General features: G+C 34.3%; 1 protein-coding gene across 1 annotated transcript in view; it reads right to left on the reverse strand.

The window, feature by feature from the left end:
• The window catches only part of LOC111050522 (multidrug resistance-associated protein 4-like), a 148,826-nt gene that overhangs the window by 64,680 nt on the left and 61,820 nt on the right, over nt 1-22,326 (reverse strand). The window contains exons 5-7 of the mRNA XM_039440393.1: nt 20,037-20,283; nt 3,302-3,524; nt 818-974 (exon numbers count right to left, since the gene is read on the reverse strand). Of these exons, the coding sequence (XP_039296327.1) occupies nt 818-974; nt 3,302-3,524; nt 20,037-20,283 (627 nt within the window). The remainder of the gene's footprint in view (nt 1-817; nt 975-3,301; nt 3,525-20,036; nt 20,284-22,326) is intronic.

Here is a 22,326-nt window from a genome sequence, read left to right on the forward strand (position 1 = left end):
TAGAAGTGATTTTACTAAAATTGAGCAGTGACACTACGGGGTCTCCCCTTAGTGTACACACCTCCCCTTAATGTGCTGTGTATACTTGATTGTCTCCCCGTATATACCTTGTTCCAACACACACACACACACACAACACACACACACACACACACACACACACACACACACACACACACACACACCACACACACACACACACACACATACAGACCAATACCCAAAAACCAGTTTTTTGGACTCAGGGGACCTTATAGAAATTTAGAAATTGGGGTAGCTTAATTTTTTTCGGAAAGCAATACTTTCCTTACCGGTACCTATGGTAATAGGGCAAGGAAAGTAAAAACAGATCTACCGACGGCTGTTGGATGACGCAATGATTATAACAGCTGATTTTTATTTTTGTGTGTGGCCAGCTCACAAATCTTCTCCCATAAGGATTACATGCAAACTTTGAAGGAACCTAAGAAAGAGTCCTAAATAAATTTGATAGGCCATAAAAATGGTTCTAAACATAACGAACACAACTAAAAAAATCATCAAATTCGGTGCACAAATAAAAAGTTATTAAATGTCAAAATTTGAGGCTCGATTTTTATTCATATAGATTACGGTATCATGTTTCACTCAACTTAATTTATTTAAGCTAGTGATTTCAAGTTAGTGATTCAAATAATATGGCAAATCTCCAATTATTTAAATATATAAATCTATATCTTTAGTTAAAATCTATTTATCATCATCATCTTCATCTACAAATCTATCTCCAATTTATAAATATAAATCAAGTTTAAAGACAGTAGATTCAATGAATTACCTGCGAGCATTAGAAACCATGTTGGCAAAAGATTTTTCCCATGCGTACATTTTGATGACCTGAATGCCAGAAATGATTTCGTTCATAAGTCGTATTCTTTCGTCGGTTCTGATGGCTGTTCGCAAACGGTATACGGAACTCTTCCTTCCAAGCCAGGCTAAAACACAAAATACAACAACTAATCACATGGGCTACTTTTTAACAAATTAATAAAAACAATACAAATCCTGAAGTACCCTTTATTTTTTTAAAACAAGTTTGAACTTGAAAATGACCTAAGTTAGGGTCAAAGCTAGTTGTTGAACTATTTTAAAGTTTTTAAAAAATAAAGGGTAGGCCTACTTCACGATTTTTATATTGTTTTCATTAATTAATCCATTGAGATTTTATAGTGAATAAAAAATTTGCCTATCATTGATAGCAACCATTTTAGCAACTTCTGACCAGTCATGCAACTGAATCGTAGCATGTTAGCAACTATTTGACAACAATTCTTGCAATGGAATTGCAATATTTTAGCATTTTATTGGACTAGAATTAGGTACAGAAGAAGTTTTTTTGGGCTAGCGCCTATTTATTCATTCCGATATTGTAATTGTTATTCAATAAATGAATAGATGAAATTAAATGAACTTTATGACAACCAATCTTGCCACGGAATCGTAACATGTGGCCAACTTTGTGGCAACTAACCTTGCAACAGAATCACAACATGTTATCAACTCTCTGGTAATCTACCTTGCAATGGTATCGCAACCATCAGGGTAGCCACATCAACAAGTAACGCGATCAATTTCTAATTTTACTTTCCAGAAATAATTCTACAACAAGGACATTGAAAACCTGAAGAACAAATCATCAAAACTCAAAATTTAGGCTTTTTGGATGATTGTTTCCAATAATTCTGTAAACTGTGGTGATACATAATACTATTTTAATGGTCTTTGGTTTTGGTTTTGAGGTGTATATTATTGTAATTTCTCATTCCGAATAGGATCCCCAATGAACCTACTGTCAAATTATGCTTGTTAGAGAAATATTTAGCTGTTTCCTTGATTTTCATCGACTCTGTTTTATTAAAAGTCGCAGCTTTCAAAGATTACAATACACAACAGTTAGTTCTTGATCGAGTTCTCCAACCCTAGGGGTCACTAGTTTATTCTCCAATAATTATTGCTAATTTAAGCCAGAACACCAGAAAGCCAACTTTTCAAAATTCAAAATACAATTTTTCAAAATATATTATAAGATTGAAATTAAGTAATTCAATCAATCAATCAATCAATCAATCAATCAATCAATAGTTTATTTTTCCTTCATACAATGCATACATGAATGTCTATAATTACATAAATACAATTGACGATTAACAAAATAAGTTAAAAGTAAAATAGTATTATTATTAAATACGGAAAGTCCCTGAAAAGGTTAGAAACCTGAGCGCAGGGGCCGAGTGTTACTAAAAACAAAATTATTTCTAAGATAAATAAAATTGTTGGATTCCTATTAACATATAAATTTGAAAAAATTACAAAGAAGGAAAGTAAAAAAAGTACGTAAGAAAATACGAGATAACAAAATAAAAAAGCAGTCATTCTTGAATGATAGCAGTGAACTTATCCTAGTTACATTATTACAAGAAATCACTTATCCTAGGATGTGAATAAGCAATCCATAAATCTATCTCTCTCAGAAGTCTTCCATTCAAATTATCTGTTATAAAAAGAGCAAGTATCACATTTATAAGCTTATGAACAATATAATCAAACTGTCTTCTACAAATGAATAGAACTGCATTGTGTGGTTCAAAGGTAATGGTTGAGGGACGGAGATTGTAAGGCGATATACGGAGGTTGAAAAGTTCTTTATGCTTATTAATGTGAATAATTAAATTCTTTATAATTATACAGCTGCTCAACCGTCAATACATTCAATTCAATAGAAATACTGTCACTTGGAAATCGTTTAGGTTTGCCCAAAATTGCCTTTAATAATGCTTTTTGGATGGTGATGAATATCTTATTGAAGTGATTCGATTAAGATGCACCCCAAATTTTTATACCATACTGGAGATGAGATTGAATGTAGGCAAAATAGACTAATTTTGAAACGGCTATGTTACCCAACCTGCTGATATTATAAAAATTGTTTATCCAGTGCTTGAGTTTATTACAAAGCTTATCTATGTGAATATCCCATCGCAAATGCTGATCAACTATAACGCCTAGATATTTAAAATAACTTTTTCTTTTCAATTTTGACAGCCACAGCTATCGTTCGAGATTGAAAGAGTACAGTTTAAATCATGAATATGAATGTGGCCTAGATCAAGTGGTTGGCCAACCATATTGGGAGAGAAGGTCATGAAGGTCATTAAATAAAGATTCGATACATATTGTGGAGGCATAATTCCCGATTCGTTATAATATGAGTAACTTTGTAGCAACAACCATTCAACTTTCAAGCAACTTTGTATGAACCAACCTTGCAACGGGATGGCAACCAGTAGTGCAGCCACTCCGACTAGCGACGCAACACCGATCTCCTGCCAGAGGAAGTAGGTGACAATGACAGTTTCGAGTGGCCCGATCCATAGGTAGTGCGTGGATATGCACGCGATGTCGTACCGGTTCACGTCGTTCGATAACAGGTTCACAATCTGACCCACTGTTGTCTCACCCAGTGCCGTTTTCGACAATCGCAGTGCCTGCAAACACATCAATCGAATTAATCGTTGGCAACTATTTGTGAAATTCTTCTATGAGAATAAAAAGAGGTGTAAGAAAAAACAAGATAAGAAGAAACGGAGAATGAGGAGGAGGAAGAAGAAGAAGAGGAGGAGGAGGAGGAGGAGGAGGCGATGGAGAAGGAGGTTGATTGATTGATTGATTGAGTACTTTATTTATGTGGATTACAATATATACTGGCTTATACACTTATATACAATAGCTTACAATACAGAAAAATTATAGATGAATTTACATAATATAGACTAAGAAAATAATTATTGAACTGTATATGATATGAAAAAGTAATTTGTAATATAATAACTATAGATAATTATATTGTTATGCATCTACATAAATTGGCGGAGCTTTGGACATATCAATGTCCATTCTTCGGAAAGAATATTAAAAATATCCTCCCCACTAACTCTCTACCAAAAGGAGAGGAGAAGGAGAAGGAGAAGGAGAAGGAGAAGGAGAAGGAGAAGAGGAAGAAGAAGAAGTAGAAGAAAGGTAAGAAGAGAAGAGAGGGAAGAAGAATAAAATAAGGGAGGAGGAGGATAAGTCTGCAGAAGTAGAAGGAGACGACAGGAGAAAGAATATGTGAAGAAAAAGGCAGAAGACAAAAAGGAGGAGAAGACAGGAAAATATCAAGAGCAGTAGAAAGAAGAAGACAGAATATAAGAAGGGAAACTGAGAAGATGATGTAAGAAAAGAAGGTAGGAGAAGACCATTCTTGTTCGAGGAATATGACCGTTTGAGCTATCAGATCATGAAAAAAAAGATAGGAGAAGAAAAAAAAACAACATAAGAAAATACAGGACAAAAAGAAGAAAATAAGATAGCTATAGTCAGGCTACAGCCTTAGGTTGCAACAAAGGACTGTATAATGGGCAATGATATTTTAATAGAACAATAGGAGCACACTGTTACCGTTTTTATGCTGGTTCTATCACAATGACCTACGCTTTCTTTCTGCTCTTAACATAGCGCCGCAGTTCAGGATGGTTTCTCACAGCTTGGCGTTGTTGTCATTTGAGATGGGTGTCTGGCTTGGAAGTGTTTCGACCGCATTGCAGGATGACTATATTAACGGTTGCCGGAAGATCAACAGCTGTTTTTTTTTCGTTATTTTTCGTTATAGAGAAATTCTGATTGCAGATTCGTTCTCAGCGACCCCAAGTTTAGCCTGAAGGCTCAGAATGTCAACAATGTTTTTAAATAATTAAAAATAATCATGAAAAGTCATTAATATGGTAGTACACCACGTTTCTGGAAACTAGTGACTGGAGTTATTATTGATTATAGGTAGCACAAAAATCAGGGGATGTTTCACAGAGACAAGTTCTCACAGAGACAAGTAGTGTTTTTGAACGATATTAGTGTCACAGAGACAAGTTTCACAGGAGCAAGTATTTCTATAAATGGCAGTCTCACAGGAACAAGTTCCCACAGAGACAAGCAGTTTCATAGAGACAAGGTCTCCGTCCAAAGTAGTAGCGCTATAAATGGCAGTCTCACAGAAGCAAGTTCTCACTGAAACAAGGTGTTTCACAGAAGCAAGGTAGCGAATGTAGGAAGAAGTTAGGCGTGTTGCCTACATCTGAACTTGAAGGCACTCCATTATTTGTTCTAGTAAATTGAATGTCTGCTGTTTTTCAATCATGCAGATATATGTTTATGATTGAAGGTTTATCATATAAGATAGGGATGGGTTGGTAACCTATTAGAATTAGATAGAAGATAGATAGAATTATGAAGATAACTTAAATAAATAAATTGAGTTCTATGCAAATGTAATATATTTCTACCAAACTCCAAGATAACTATTCCAATATATCTAATGAGTATATATTAAACCTTCAACCCGAAAGAATAATCAATATGAATATGAAATGGAATATATAAAAGCCAAATAGCCTACCACTGACCTATTCATCACCGCTTCTTAAAAACCACATGGCCAAAATGGGTTTTCATTATAATTCCTTCTTTCGTAATAAATTGTTTATGCTTTTGTACTCCTGAGCGAAGCTCGGTCCCCGATATTATGAGCTAATCATCTCTTCTTTTTCCAAGCTGCGGTCTCGAATTGTAAATTCAAATTAATATAATATTAACTTCAGACAGTCACAGAGTAAAGCTGCGTTAACACCAATAGATTCTATAGATTATATTAGATTGAACATAACTTATCATACACATGATGAACATATGTGTTTTTCAAGTGCCGTTCAATCTATAATAATCTGTGAGGATTGGTGTAAACGCCGCTTTAGATGCCAAGATTTATCATGGCGTTCCGAGTTACGGATGATAATGTCAATGAAAAACTTCATTTTCCTCATGAAATCTTCCCCATAGAAATTTAACAGATTGTTGTTCGACAAGCGTCTCTACATGTTACAAAATGAAAATCTCAGTGAAAAACAAAAAGTGCCACTTGATAATTCCCAAATCATCTTTTTAATCGTAGCTCTGATTCAACTGAGAAATAACTTTCTGAACTTACTGAGTTAATATTAAAAATTATCATAAGCGCAATGGGACTTGGGATTCCATCAATTCAGGATAAGTATTATGTCGGTATTCATTTTTACAGGATTGAAGTAGTGCAACATTTAGATTAGCACACCAATAGATTTTATTTGTAACGAAGTGAGTTCATTACTTCCATATAAAAGTTCTACTTTTTCCATTATGATATAGTATATTGACGACTACTGCAAAACAATGTCTGGTAGCCCTGGTAATGTAATGTAATATAATATAATGTAATGTAATATAAATGTGATCGTATGGTTGTTTGGAAGTCTCCAACCAGCCTGATCAGATTTCTTAGTGGGGCCATTGGCAAACATTTTAAAAAAGACCTGATATTATATCAATGACTTTATTCCTAGTAGATAGCATTTGTAGTAGATGGCAAAGGATTCTCGTTACCACATTGCAAAGGATGTTCAGTGAGGTCTACTGTTATCTGGACTACTAGAGTATTGTAACTCCTAATGTCAGATTGAGTAAGAGCTTGAAATTTATCCCTATTTAGTGTACTCCATGTTCAATATCTGCCCCTATCTTATATTAGGAGAAACTGGCCTCTGAATAAATTAAAAAACGCACTAAATCTAATTCTGAATGAAAATGCTTATTATTCCGTAAATTAATTCTCAAATTGTTGAAAATGTGATATTCAGTGCTGTGAGTTTATAAATAGTTTTTTTTCAATGTATGACTTAATTTATTCAATTGTAATGAGTAATGATAATTATGACTTGATAAGACTGATTTGATGAATGACTACACTATTCATAAGATGACTACTAAGATGTTATGAATATTGAATTGCTCATTTATTGTATAACAGACTATAAGCTGAATTCTTTAGACAAGGCCTAATCGCCTAATCTACTTACATTCAAATTGTTTGTATTTATCGGTCAATATATTTCTTATTCCTAGACGCCAGCTAAGAAAGGGGTTTCAATTTTCGTAGAATAAGCACGTTTTTCAAAAAATGTTGTGATTTCAAATTCAAATTTCGTTTATCACACACATATACGAGAATTTAGAATTAATGAGAAAGTGGCCCGGAATAAGGTTTATGATTTTTGTTCTTCTGATGGCTCTTAAACAGTAGGCTTATTATTAAATAACGAGTTTAGAGCACCGGGAAAATGGGATTTACATTTTATTATAATAAATATTCAAAATTACGTTTCCAACCCACAATTACTGTATTTTTGTCATGTCCTTAAAGTTACTGAAAATCATATCGGTTGGGACTAATCAAGGTTTATTTAGGGTGGTTTTAATTATTAGTTTTTGTGTTACAAATAGTTCACCTAGATCTAGATGGCTATTGAAACATTATTGATCTAACTAAAGCATGATATTAGTGTCAAAGATAGAAAACTGCGTTTCAATCCATTATCATGTGTGTGATAAGAGAGAGAGAGAGAGAGAGAGAGGAGAGAGGAGAGAGAGAGAGAGAGTGAGAGAGAGAGAGAGAGAGATGAGAGAGAGAGAGAGAGAAGAGAGAGAGAGAGAGAGAGAGAGAGAGAAGAGAGAGAGAGAGAGAGAGAGATGAGAGAGAGAGAGAGAGAGAGAGAGAGAGAGAGAGAGTGAGCCCGAAGGAAAGGGTATGTGTGAGAGAGTGATGTGGTTGAGTGGGAGTGAGAAAGTTCGATATATTATATATGCTATATGGTGGGTGAGGAATAATAGTGTGGACCTTATGCGACACTCACAGATATATATATATATATATATATAGCACTAAAACCATATCCATAGATTTTGGAAGCGGCATGTCTTTCAATCTTTTCAATCTTATCTTTTAAATCTTCTGAAACAGCATTTATTGTCTAAGGGTGGTGAAAGAAGTTTTCTGCATTCCATAACAACAATCTGCAGACTGACGTCTCGGGTATTAGAACCAAAAGGCCTTGCTTTATAGAACTATAAATACTCATTCAGTATTACAATGCCTTGCTTCCATGAAACAAGTCGAATGTTTCCCGTTAGGTACTTCTAGAAAGCTCGGTCAATTAGTCATCGGTGGTGTCCTCAGGTAGAACTACCCTGCTAATAGACTATGTTCACTGAAGCGTAAAACCAAAGTTAACCAAATGCTTCTATTTCTAAAAATTCTAGTGCCAGGAATAAAGTACTGCACTTTGGCGGCAGGAAATATTTAACATGTGTTTTCCTTATTATACCCTTCCTGGAAAAAATAGATTTTTAGTTAGTATTGTTTGCCTCCCCTCTACGAGGATGCTACCTGTGCCTTTGCGTTGCGAGTTCAATAGTTGACAAAACACATTCAGTCGACATGGAATTGGTCAAGGAAATCGTAACGCTCCGCAATACTACATTATACCATATTGACGATGGATTTTTCTATCGGGTGACCTCCAGCGACCAATCCTTGGGTCTACTCGCCCTTCAAAGCCATAAGCTAATAAGGATAATAATGAAATTGAAATTTGTACTTATATTTTTTGTGTAATCAATTCCCATGATAATTTATTGATCTTTATTATTCATCATCTTACTAATAATTGATCTTTCTTTTAATATTTTACTAGGATTATTAGGCCAGTAGGCCTACACACATGATTTTTCTTTTGAGTACTAATTGATTGTTGACAACAAAATATCTTTATAATAGATGGCTGTATGTTTTCTACTTAGTTAAGAAGAATCATTCATCAAAGAAATATGAAATTTAAGAAGCAATTAAGTAGATTACCACTGCTTTTCAATACTACATAATTTGCAAATGATATTTAATTTTGTCAATTAATATTATTATTTTACCGTTGATACGATAATGATGTAACATGGTATCTTTTGTATATGTATATATAGCCTACTTTGTTTAAAAGTGATAGATTATTTCGATAATTTTTGTTTTCAGGTTCATACATCGTTTTTTTCCACTTTTTCTTGTATTTGCATCTGTGGAGAGAAAAATTATTTTATTTTGTTTAATTACTGAGAGAAAAAACAATATTGAACAACAAGGTACAATGGATTAATGTTATAAGCCTCCATAAGTGTAGGGGAGTGTCTTCAACTAGCTTCAAGCTTGCTTAACCCAACTGTCCAGTTGGGAGTGCATTTGGTAGTGCTTATTTTGGGACTGCATTTGGTAAGTGCATTACATAATGGTGTTTCATGTTTCATATTTATGAACCAGTTACATGCATAGATAGATAGATTAAATAGCATTGACTGCCCACCTAAATCAGAGGGATTTGGAACTTGTCGAAAAATCTAAATGGTCGAACAAAAAAGACACAGCCCACAGTAACAAATACACAAGACACAGGGAAAGAAAGCATAATACCATTCATATGGAGTAATGTTGAATGTACTCTTCCTTTGAGTAAAGATCACTCTTAGAGAAATCTATCTTTAATTGAGATCTAAAGTTGCGTTCAATTTATTCATCGAAAAAACATACTGGCGTCTGCTGAACGTGACTTTATCACAATGCAGCACCTTGCATTTCCCTTTGATGTCTCCCAATAGAATTTGTTGACCTATTCAGTTGGAAAAATAACTAGTAGTCCTGTGAAAATTAAACCTCGCGCAGTTAAAAACCACAGCCTCCATCAGGGTGAATTATGTGCTGTTATGACGTGTCGGCGAAATATCGGTGTGTAAGCCACTAATGACTGTTTGAAATGTATCGTCAATAATTACTGATATTGAGTAAAATTATTATCATTAGAATGCTAATAATTTGTTGTAAACAGCTACAATCATACCGAGTTGAAGTACCTACTTACCAAGTTGAAAGCAGAGAAAAGTCGGGAGAAAATAATGAGCTACCTACTTTGAGTTATCAATATTGCATGCCTCATCGCTTGCAATAGTTCACACGACAGCTGATTTTTTACCAAATTACATTGGGATATTAATTGCATGCGTCATTTCATGCAATTAATAATCCACTCGACAGCTGATTTATGATAAATAATTCTATAGTCTGATTTTTACGATAATACTGGCGTTTGAAAGAGACTCTTTCTCCTTTTGTTTTATCCTTGAAATGCAAAATTTCAAAAAACCTTGTATATATACGTTGACGCGCAATTTAAAGAGTAACATACCTGTTAAATTTCATTGAAATTTATTGCCGCGATTCGCCGTATATGCGGAACATAAAAATATTTAAACATAAAGAGAAATGCAAAACCGTCGACTTGAATCTTAGACCTTGTCTAGTCTTGACTTAATCTCATAGTTGTACAGTCAGTGCCAGTGAGATTTTCTGCGCACACTTCATTGTTACCATAATATTTAGATGATGGTATTCCTAGATGAAATGGATCGGCGTGAATACGCCGAATGGATCGACTCGTATCATTTGAGGATAATGATAACTTAATGATAATGGAACACTTTTCTGTTAAAAGGAATAGTCTCCATTATGTTCTTAGGGATTTGCTTGTGATCATGTTTCTATAAAGTCGTCATTTTATCAATTCGAAGATCAGCCTTCAAAAATTTAGGTCAACTTATACATTTCAACTCACGTTGCTACACGTTTCAACTTAGCAAAACGACATAGGGAATTAGTATTATTATTCTCTAGAGCCCTGGAAATATCCCTGTTATTGTTCTTGGTACCTTTATACGAAAGGGACTCCATAATACAAAAACAAATCAGTCCTTGCCGGACAAAGCTAGAGAAAGAAGAAGAAGAAGAAGACGACAGGAGGAGAAGAAGAACAAGCGAGAAGAAGAAGATAATAGAAAAAGGAGACAAAAGAAGCAGAAGAAGGAAGAAGAGGAAGAAGATGAGAAATAATAATAAGAAGAAATATAGATAGGAGAAGATTATAACCGTTGAGTACACTATTTTATCTATAACCACTCTTTTCTTGAATTGAAAATTTATAAATTACTGGTGGTACTCCCATACAGTAACAGTCAGGGGTGTGTATTCAAATACCGTTGGATAACATCTTTCCAATATTGTTCCATCCATCTAGAAGTATATCTGGACCTCAGAACCAGAGGACCTTAACTCCAAAAATGGCATTTTCAGGTTTTTGCATAAAACGACTTATTTAGGTTCCCTCTTTCAGTGCCAAAAAGCATTAACTCCAGAATTACTTCGTTTTCAAGATAACAAGGATTAGACAGTAGTAACTCCAATATTCTCCCAAAACCAAACAGTAGTAAGTCCACCTTACTACTGTCTAGCTTTAAAGAATTCCAATGCCAAGAATAGTAATTCCAGATACTATTCTTTGGCTCTAAACAGATTATGAGGCTATTTCACGTAAGTTCCACTCCCTGCGCAAGTGTATCGAAGTGCTTCCGTATCAGCGTATCTTAGCTATCGAAAAGAAAGTTTAATAGACTGGCTAAAACAGCTGGGAGACAGATCATGCTCAGCGCACTCTGGTGATCAATGTCTTAGGTTTGTTTTATTTATTAATGAAATTTATTCAATCTATTATTGAAATACTTTGCCAGAGATATCTATTATTTGTGAAATATTGAGGATTGTCTTCAATTATAATCTATAAGAAACCAGAAAACCAAAGGGAATAAAATCAAAGTTTGTAAAGCATTTTTCCTATCAACCCTATGCATTTCAGAGACATTTTTACGAAATTCCTTGGAAAAAATTTCTGATGTGGGCCTCATAACAGAGGAGAAAAGGGGAAAGCACAAGCCTTCAACTAAAATTTCAGAAGACATAATTGAAGGCATTAAACAACATATCAATAAGTATCCAAAATATGAGAGTCACTACAGTAGAGAAAAAACAAACCGTCTTTATCTTGGTCATCACTTGAACATTTCTATTATGTACAAAAATTACTTAGAAGAGTGCAAAACCAATGGAGCAAAAGAAGGCAAAGAATGGATTTTCAGAAAAGTTTTCAACGAAGATTTTAACATTTCTTCAAATTACCCAACAATGATACATGTGACACATGTGACCTCTATGCTTGTAAGCTGAAGAGTGCAAAGACGGATGAGGAGAGTAGAAGAATAAAGGATGAACTAAATGAACATCGAAAAGACGCTGAGTCACGATATAAACTAAAAAAAGAAGACAAACTTGAAGAAAAAGATAAAACAACTGTGAAAGTGGTCATGGCAGACCTCCAAAAATGTCTACCTACTCCAAACCTATCAAATTCCCAAAGCTTCTATTTGAGAAAACTTTGGACTCTAAATTATACAATTCATAGCTCTAATAAAACCTACTGTATGCTATGGGATGAATCGACGGCAGGTCGCGGTGGCAACGAGATAGCCTCATGCTTATACACATGGGCAATTGAGGCAGGGTTGAAAGATGAGGATTTAGAAAATTTGATTGTGTGGACAGATAGTTGTCCCGGGCAGAATAGAAACTTGATGATGGTGTTGATGTACATGTGTCTATTGAATATAAGTAAAACATTGAAAGTAATCAATCACAAGTTTCTTTTGAGAGGACACACACACATGGAAGTGGACAGTGACCACAGTGTCATTGAGAGAGCGTCAAAGAAGGCACCCAGTCACACAATTTTCACATGCAATGACTGGGTGAATGTAATCACAAATGCAAAAAAGACAGGCCCACCTTTCAATGTTGTGAGAATGATGCTGGAAAATTTTTTGTCCTTCACATCGCTGACAGAAAGATCAGGACCTCTTATTCAGAGGAAGCAATGTATTGATGGAAGCAGCTTTCAAATTTCGTCGGCAGTATGGTTTCAAGTGAAAAAAAATGAACCAGGGAAGTTATTCTTCAAAAATTCATTTGAAGAAAGTGAATTCAAGTGCGTCGATCTAGTTCGAAACAGAAGAAAGGATGTCTCTATTCCTGAAGAGCTACCACAGCTGAGAGCACAAAGGAAGAAAATAAGCAATGCTAAATACCAAGATCTTCAAATTCTCTTGAAATGGGTTCCTGAAGAATATCATGGGTTTTTTCAAAGTCTTCCCCATGGCGATGAAGGCAATGATGTTTTAGATGAAGTTTAATAATTAAATTGCTGTTCATTTATCAATTATTCAAATGCCAACATTATTATCTATATAATAAATTTTATCTTCATGAAAATATATGGTATGCTTTTCATTGCAACTCACATAGGTATCCTTTATCAAAATGATTTGATGAAATAAGACTAATTCATTATGTGGTGTTAGTTCAGAGCCTGATAAACCAGGAATTGAAACACATAAATGATTCCACTTCAAGCTTGTCATGCAACACGGCATTGAGCTTGTGAATTATTCTGGATATTTTACAAAGTAATGAACATTTAAAAAATTGACAAAAATCACTATTTCAGTATTGAACCATTACTATACCTGACGTATATCTGACGCCAAATAGTCAGGCGGTTTCGTGGGTCTCTTGTAAGTGATGTAACTTACTAACAGTTGATATAAAGCATCTAGTGCCTCTTCTAATTTTAAAAACATTATCGAGGTCCTAGCCAAATAAGAACTCTAATTGACAACATCAGCTGTTGGAGAGCACGAGAGACCCACGAAACTACCTAACTATTTGGCCTCAGCTATACAATACACATCTTAAGATTTTGAAAACTTGAAAAATTTCAAGTTTGTATGTTATCTGAAATTTGAATTAATTAAAATACTGTTTAGATGAAGAGCTATTTTTAAATCTCTTCTCTTATACTTATAAAAGGCTAAGCCCCGACAGACTGAAATCACACCACAGCCCAAACTACTGAGCCTAAAAACTTGAAATTTTGCACGATTGTTTATGGTAGCCTGAAAACATCCACTAAGAAAGGATTTTCAGAAATTTGCCCCCCTGAGGGAGCTAGGGCCCCCCCAAAATTTTGTACTTTTCAACCGCTCATTGCACAGCAAAGTCATGAGGAACTTTTTTGTTCAGCTACGAAAAAAAATTAGATCTATGCAGAAAAATTTCGATCAGGAGCACAGGGAGGTCCAGGAGAGGGCATTTTTCGAAAATTTTGATGTAAAATCACACTACAGCTCAAACTAACTGTCCTACAGACTTGAAACTTTGCACAAATATTCTTCAAACATGCTAGACGCGCACTAAGAACGGATTTTGAGATATATTGCCTCTAAGGGTTTCAAAGGATGAAAAAGGATCCTATTAAGTAAGGTTATGAACATGGTAAGGTGAGTGCCATATGGAAATGAAATAATTCATTTATTGACATGTGATATTCTAACATATGTTGTAATCATTGGAAATAACAAAATAATATGATAGAAATTCAAAAAAGAACATCTGTTCTGTTATTGCGTTCTACCTGATTCCACTCAACCTCAATAATATTGTTCTGATAATTGATAAATATGTTTGATATTATTATTAATTTAATAGAAGTATTGTTTTGATAATCAATATTTTTTTCACAAACTCTGTATAATAATATGGCGAATGTGAAACAGCTGCATCAAAGAAATTATGTCAACAACATATGTTTAGGAAAACCATAGTTTTGAACTTCATTTTCCTGATGCAATGTATAGGCCAAATGTATGGATTATTAATTTTTTAGCTAGAACAGTTTTTTGAGACTGCTAAATAAACGTCTACAGTTTTATCAATGCTGTATCGGCAATACAAAAACGCATGCAGTTAATATGTCTTTAAATAAAGGTGTTGACATTCACATGAATTAATTATTCTCTACCATTTTCATTTTATTACAATTTCAAAATTATTCGAGCCATGATAGAATTATTGACTCACTATAGAGTCAGTCTAAAATTTCAATATTGAAATGAGGGGTATTTTGGCAAGCTGAACAAAAAATAAGATCCTATGCACTTTTTCGATATTTCCTCAAATGTAAAATGAGTTTTGTGGGTTGTCAAAACTCCCCCTGAAAGGAAAACTATTCAACTTATCCTATCGTTTAGTAAATTAACAATGATTTCTGCGTTGAATAAAATGTTTCTTGCCAACAAGAATCGAACTCTCTAAATGGAGGTAGAATTTTTAGTTATTTTTTAGTTATTTTTAGTTATTTGATACTTATAGAATGATAAGGTTGACAACTTTCAGTTCTGTTGTTTTAACATTTTTTTTAAATCACTTTCAAAAAGTTCATGTAGTACCTACTATTGTGTTCGAGAAACTCCTGGGGCTATCATAGTTTCACAACTATTCTGTACCACACTCCTATCTCTTGCAGTCATTAACCATATCTATAATAAAATAAAGAGTTGGCTTATACACGTACGGGATAGGAAAATTATGTTTGACGCATTATCACGTCTGAACTACTGGACTAATCAACTTGAAATTTTGCATATAGGCTAGATTCTTGATTAACCAAGGATGGTTATAGGTCTATTTTCAATTCTTCAAAATTTCATTACGTCAAGTTTTCAGATTATCAATTTTGAAAATAGATCCTTGCGAAGCACGGGTTCCTGCTAGTATCCTATAACTAGGATATGAAAACACACAGAATACCTAGAACTTTATTGGTAGTAGGATTTGAGCTTGATTTAAATAACATTGACTGATTATCGGATTATTTAATTCTTATGTAATTGTGAAAATTTAATTAACAAGCATAATAAGAAGAATTTCTACAATGTAAAACATTGAAAACTGGAGTTACTACTTCTTGGTTCTCAACTTTTCAAGCCGAATGTGCCACGTTTCTGAGGACCAAAAAGTATTAACTCCGTTTTCTCAGAATCTGAGTGAAATACGACAAAAATAACTACACCAGGGTGTAAATATCGTGAATTAAACATAAAAAATGCTAATTAGAAAATTTGACAGTGATGGAGTGTTTAGAAATTGAAGAAAATGCAGGAAAAAAAAAGTTTTTGGGCTCTCCTGAAAAAGTGTTGTTTGTGAGTTAAGTTCCTTTGGCTCTGAGGTCCAGATATAATCTGTTCTTTCTTACATTGATATCACTAATGTATAAGTTACTGCAGTATCAAAATTTGGCCTTAACCTGAACAATTGAAAGTCACATTTAAATAGTTATTTTGGAGTTTGGTAGAAATAAATTTACATGGAAATCAATTTATTCATTAAAGGCAATCTACATAATTCTAATAGGTTCTGATAACCCATAATGATAAAATAGGTGTTCAATGAATAAATGAAGCCTAACAACTTGAAATATATTTCAAATCATTTAAGAATAAATTGATTCTACCTCGGTGCTAGTCAGTTTTACATTTGTACATGTATCATTGTATTGAATTATTAAATATTTGATGATTTTTGTAAAACGACATTTTAATCCTGGACTAGTAGTTCTATGAACAGTAGACCTCGCGCAGTTATAAAACACAGCCTCGTCTCATACTGTCCATAAGAGTAAATCCTGTTTGTATGTTGTGTCGGCAAGATGTCGGTGTGAAAACGGCTAATGGCTGTTGGGGTTAGTGTATCAAAAATATGCTAACATCAAAAGCTAATCTCCTTCAACACACTGGCAACAGGTCAGCGCGAGTTGAAAGCAGATAAAGGTCGAGAGAAAATACTATGTTTTCTTTCCGTTATTGATTGCATGCGTCATTGCATGCTAACGAAACTGGATTCAAACCGACAGATTTAGGAATCAATTCCATCAACACAAAGTAAGAAAGACCGGAATAATTCAATTAACGTATACTTAATTAATTTGACAGCAGTCTACAGATCTTAAACATTGCAAATGGGTAGTATTGTAATAAAAACGATATATTCGGTAGTAAGCATGTGTGTTAAATTTAATTTTGAAGATAAACAGAATTGGACAAATTTAAATATAGAATCAAATCAATTGTACAGTTATCGATAGTTAAAAGGAGCATCTAATTAAATATTGAAAACAGATTAAACGGTGCAACAAATTATGAATATAAAATAAACAGATTACATTTTGATCTCAATACATAGTGATTCAGATAAATACCTTATATGTTGAGGAGGGGCGCCCCAAAACCCTTTTAATCGATGAACACTTTTGCAATATTTTACTTTTCGCGAGCACTGTTTACACTTTATCCATATGGGCGATGTTACGAAGTTTGGCTGATATCCTTATACGTCGATATTATTTGAAGATGGCGAATCTTGTGGTGTGGCGGGTTTGTACAATTACGAACTCCGGTGGAATCTTCCCAGATTCGTCTGGACCAGTCCTCGTACCAGAATAATTAGACTGGACGTCCTGGATTCGTAATCATCGGTCTGGTTCACCGAATGTAGACTTGCAGCCTCACCATGGAACGTGGAATATGGGACCTGGCTTCAATCATGGACTTCGGGCATGGACATCCAGCATAGACATCGAGCATAGACTTCGAGCGTAGACATCGACCGCTGTTTGGGATATAAAGGAAAAACCATTTTGTAAATCCTATACATACTATAACTTATACAATATTTAATAAACAGTAGAAAATTAAGTTTCAACAAAATTTAATACAATAGAAAGAATTATTTAAATTTTTCCAATAAAAATTTACTCAAGAATTTTAGAAACAAGAAGTCTATTACTTTCTTATTATTTGAAATTTAGACAAATTTACTTTGAAACAGAATTACTACCAGAGCAGAGAAATATAACAAATTAAGGAAATACTTTCTTCAGATATTGGTAAGAACCAATATATATAATTTTATAAATTCAAGATTTATATGATAACTTATTTGTTTCCACAAAATTAATAGAAAAGAAATACAATGAATTATTATATATAGTAATTACCTTTAATAGCGGGTTTTTGCACGCATTAAAACAATCTGATGTAATATTTGAATACCGGCATTTTAAATTATAAATTTGAGGACTACTGTGAACTATGGAGTTACTACCGGTTTTGTATTAATAGAAAACTTCACATTACTTAGTGAACAAAATAAGTACAGAATTTTACAGTTAAACATGAAAAAAAATAAGAAGCGGGAGTTACATCCTTTCTCACCGGGAGCTCGACTTGAACTAGCTGTTTTCTACCAAAAATTGTTATTCGACCGTTAATCAGGAAGGAGAACAAGAAAGAAATTGCAGCGACAAGGACAGAAACTGAGCGAGCTCCATGTTAACAGAATGGGAGTAAGTGAGAAAATCGAATGGGAGAAAGAAACTCTCATTCGACAGTATTCGACAAACCTCCTAGATAAGGATGTTTTTCAAAGAATTAACCGAAAAACAAGATAATTTTTGAAACAAGATAATTTTTGAAACAAGATAATTTTTGAAACAAGAATAATTCTGTTACAACAAATTCAAATTTTAAGAAACCACAAATATCCTGGATGAAAAGGGGAATCAATTGCTATGTAGATTTGAATCTAAATGTCTAGGATACACTAAACAGTCCACTAAATTCATCATTTTTTCTCCACAGGAGAAACGTTTAAAGCTGGCATCAAATGATGTCACCACATTTTTTACATTTGTAAATTATATATTCATATATGTATGTCACGTGGATTGAAGGAGCGTTGTTTGTCACGTTGTTTGTTGATTGAAGGAAGATTCTATTTTACTATTTAAATAAATCATAATGTAATTTACTTATCCACTTCGAGATTTACATAGTGATAATAAGTAGGAGATGAAATGTATAGCAAACACTTCAGTTGCTATGAAGGCCTACTGTATTGTACTCTGTAGTGTCTTATTTTTTACTAAAGTGATGAAGTATCAGAAAAAACTATTATTCAGCATTGTTATGTATTATTTTCAATGTATTTTTTTCTCTTTCTTTTCAATAATTCAAAATTTGTTATTATTTTAAATAAGTAGATAACTTAACTATTGTTTGTTTTTAATCATATTATTTGTATTATTTTTTTGTATTGTTATAATACTTGATAGAGAGTTGAGTGTAAGAGAGGGTCGACTGCGCCCTAACTTCGCTCTCTAAGAAAAATAGAGGCAGTCAATCTATTCTATTCATGTCACCATATTATATAATTATGTATATATATTAAAAAACAGATGACATCAAATTTATTAGAGCAAATGAAATGCCTTCATCTTCATGTGTAGGCAACACACCACACCAACCTTGTTCCTGTGAGACTGACCTTGTCTCTGTGACACTCCACTTGTTCGAATGGGACTCCACCCCTCTTCTTGTTCCAGTGACACTACTTGTTCCAGTGAGACAGACCTTGTCTCTGTGAGACTCACCTTGTCTCTGTGAGACTCACCTTGTCTCTGTGAGACTCATCTTGTCTCTGTGGGAACTTGTTCCTGTGAGACTGCCATTTATAAAAATACTTGTTCCTTTGAAACTTGTCTCTGTGACACTAATATCGTTCAAAAACACTACTTGTCTCTGTGATACAGACCCAAAAATCAAAATAGCCGTGAGAAAGAAAACAGCTGATGAACGCGAATAAGACTGTCACTCTATTGTTCTATTGTCTTGGCTGCTTGGCTGAGCCTGGCTGGAGGGATCAAATAATAACCGACTGGATTGATCTTTCGTCTGTCCCCTAGGCGAAACTACGCCGACCATTGCTGGGTGGAAGATGTTACTGCGGCCGCTCGCATTCCCACCAACGCTGCTATTATTTGCTGTCTCAGCGCCTATAGTGAGATCCATGTTATAATGACAGTATTTGATCAACTTTGGTTTTGCTATCCTTGTCTATCATTCGACATAACCGGTGGTACTATCCTTTTCTAGCTCCACAACGATGCCAATTATGTTTTTGACAGTGTAGAAATATTATTAATTAATGCAGAGAATCGGCATCGCTATTCTTCTATCTTTATCCATTGCCATTATAACGTGGACCTCACTATAGTCCGATTCAGCCAAGCATCCCGCCTGCACTGCGGAGCTAGGTTTAGGTCACAGGCTTTCTGGCTTCTGTGAAATCTGGCAGCACTGTATTCCATAAAAGCAATACTGCAGTCCAAGGTTTGAACATACTATAGAAACATATATTAAAGAAACTAGCAAACATAGTAATTTAAATCTAATCACTACAGATCTAAACATCAAAAATGTAATCAAAGATGCAGTGATACCTTTCTGTAGATGAGCGAACACAGCCCGACTCGCATCTTCATGCCGATATGCATGGCTCCCATCATGTACAGATGGATCAAGACGGCGGAAAGTGTAGACAACCCAATCAGCCCCACTGCATACAGATAGGCGTCCCGCTCCGTCACCAGTTCGTGTGCTGCGGCCATCTGCCCTGACTCCTCTGCAGACATCTGCTTCTGTGTGAAGTATCTGATCAGTCTGCCTAGTAACAGCGGTTGGGCTACCCTGCAATCAATCAACCAACAAATCTATCTATCATTGATATCTATTTTTATTTATCATTAAAATTATTACAATGATATATAATACTAGATATTATTATCTGAAAGAGAAAAACTGAGCTTATATGTACTATTATTACAATAATCTATAATCTATACTTATAAAATTTTTATCTCACTGACTCACTGATCACGATTTCTGGAAAACTACAGGATGGATTGCAACAAAACTTGGAATATAGCTTCCTCATACGTCCTAGGTGATCACTAAGAAATCTTTTGACGATATTTCAACTCTAAGGGTGTAAAGTTCGTCTTTTAGCATGTATATTCTTCTTCTCCCAATTTCTTTATTATAATTGAAATGTCCATATCATATGTTACTATAGAACTATAATCTAGAGAGAGTACCTCTTCAAAACAGTTCTTGACTACTGGCAACTAAATTAATAATTTTGTCAGGTTGGCATTAAGTTGAGATGACTTCATCAGGTTGGCACCAAGTTGAAGAACTAATTAAAATGCATTTATCGAGAACAAATTGGTTGGGCACTGCTGCTTTCAATCGAAGCTATAGCTATTCCTGGGAGTGTAGATAATTTTTATTTTTCATAAAACAAACTTTTATGCCTGGAGTTGCTTTAATCAATTCATCCTATTCTATCAAGACTAATTCTTTTTGTACATCCGACATCGCGAAAACTGCTTGAACAGTTACGATTAAATTTTAATAATTCAGTATGATATATGGAGGGTACTTTTAAAACTTCAGTAGTGTCCGTTGTGGAATCTATTTGCAAAGAATGAGGTAATTCGGCCAAAATATAACCTGGGCGAAAGAAAGGGGTTATTTATTGGAACGGCCTAATAGCTGTTGTTGCTTTTCCTAATGTAAGAATATCTTTCACAGAAGTAAGGCGCTTTTCTCATGAATCAATTATTCCCAAACATTGATTGTTTGTTCTAAAAATATTAGAAAATATGCATAATAGTTCGTTGACTGTCAGTATTCCTCATTAATAGCATCAATGCTCCCCATTCAAACAATGCCCACACATTGATGTGAATCTTACTATAATTTGATTAATTTAGATCAGGGGCCTGTTTCACAAAAGTTACGACGAGTCCTGTAATACAGGAGAATCACCATTCCAATTACATGCTCAATATAGCCGATAGAATCAGCTGTTCCTGTATTACAGGACTTCTAAATTTTTATGAAACAGACCCCTTGGGAACAGCTGATACAGGAACAGCTGATACAGGAGCAGCTGATACAGGAACAGCTGATTTTATCGGCTATATTGAGCATGTAATTGGAATGGTGATTCTCCTGTATTACAGGACTTGTAACTTTTATGAAACAGGCCCCTAATGAAGATAATAATGTTGATGATCGCTACTGTTTCAATTTCAATCATGTTTGACATTTTTGCTTTTGATGCCAGCTGTTATTATTATGTGAAATAAGCTCTCATTGAATGAAATCATAATCATTGGAGTCAATTATACTAAGAAAGCAATTTCTGTTTGAATATGTGTGTTTGTGGATATGTATGTATGTCGGATGGATATCGAAATGGCTCTAACGATTTTTATTTAATCAGGAATATAGTGGGTTTGCGACAAAAAACATTATTTTGGAACAGGTCTCAACTCTGGGAAAATTCGCTGAAGTTCCTTGAGAGAGGATTATTGGTCCCTCAAGTAGCAGCTGATCAGAAAAAAGTTTCCATAATCTGTCGTTGAAAACGTGAGAGAGTGTGTGCAAATGGAAAATATTACAATAGCTATAGTTGAGTCAACAAATTTGGCGCCCTAATTAATTTAAAACATTACAGTATTCATGGAACATCTGGGAAAATGGATTCAGAAAGTGACCGGATTATAGCAAAAGAAATTTGAAATCGATCTCTCCAAACATAATGTGTAGTTGAATGTAATGTTTATTGTGAGGTGATAGAAATGCGACTAATTTCTTCAGCTTCTGTTGTATTGGTTCCTCTGTTACTTCATGTTTGTATGCAGCCATGACCTTGAGAGAGCC

The sequence above is a fragment of the Nilaparvata lugens genome, chromosome 13, assembly GCF_014356525.2.
Source record: "Nilaparvata lugens isolate BPH chromosome 13, ASM1435652v1, whole genome shotgun sequence".
NCBI classification, from domain to species: Eukaryota; Metazoa; Arthropoda; class Insecta; order Hemiptera; family Delphacidae; genus Nilaparvata; species Nilaparvata lugens.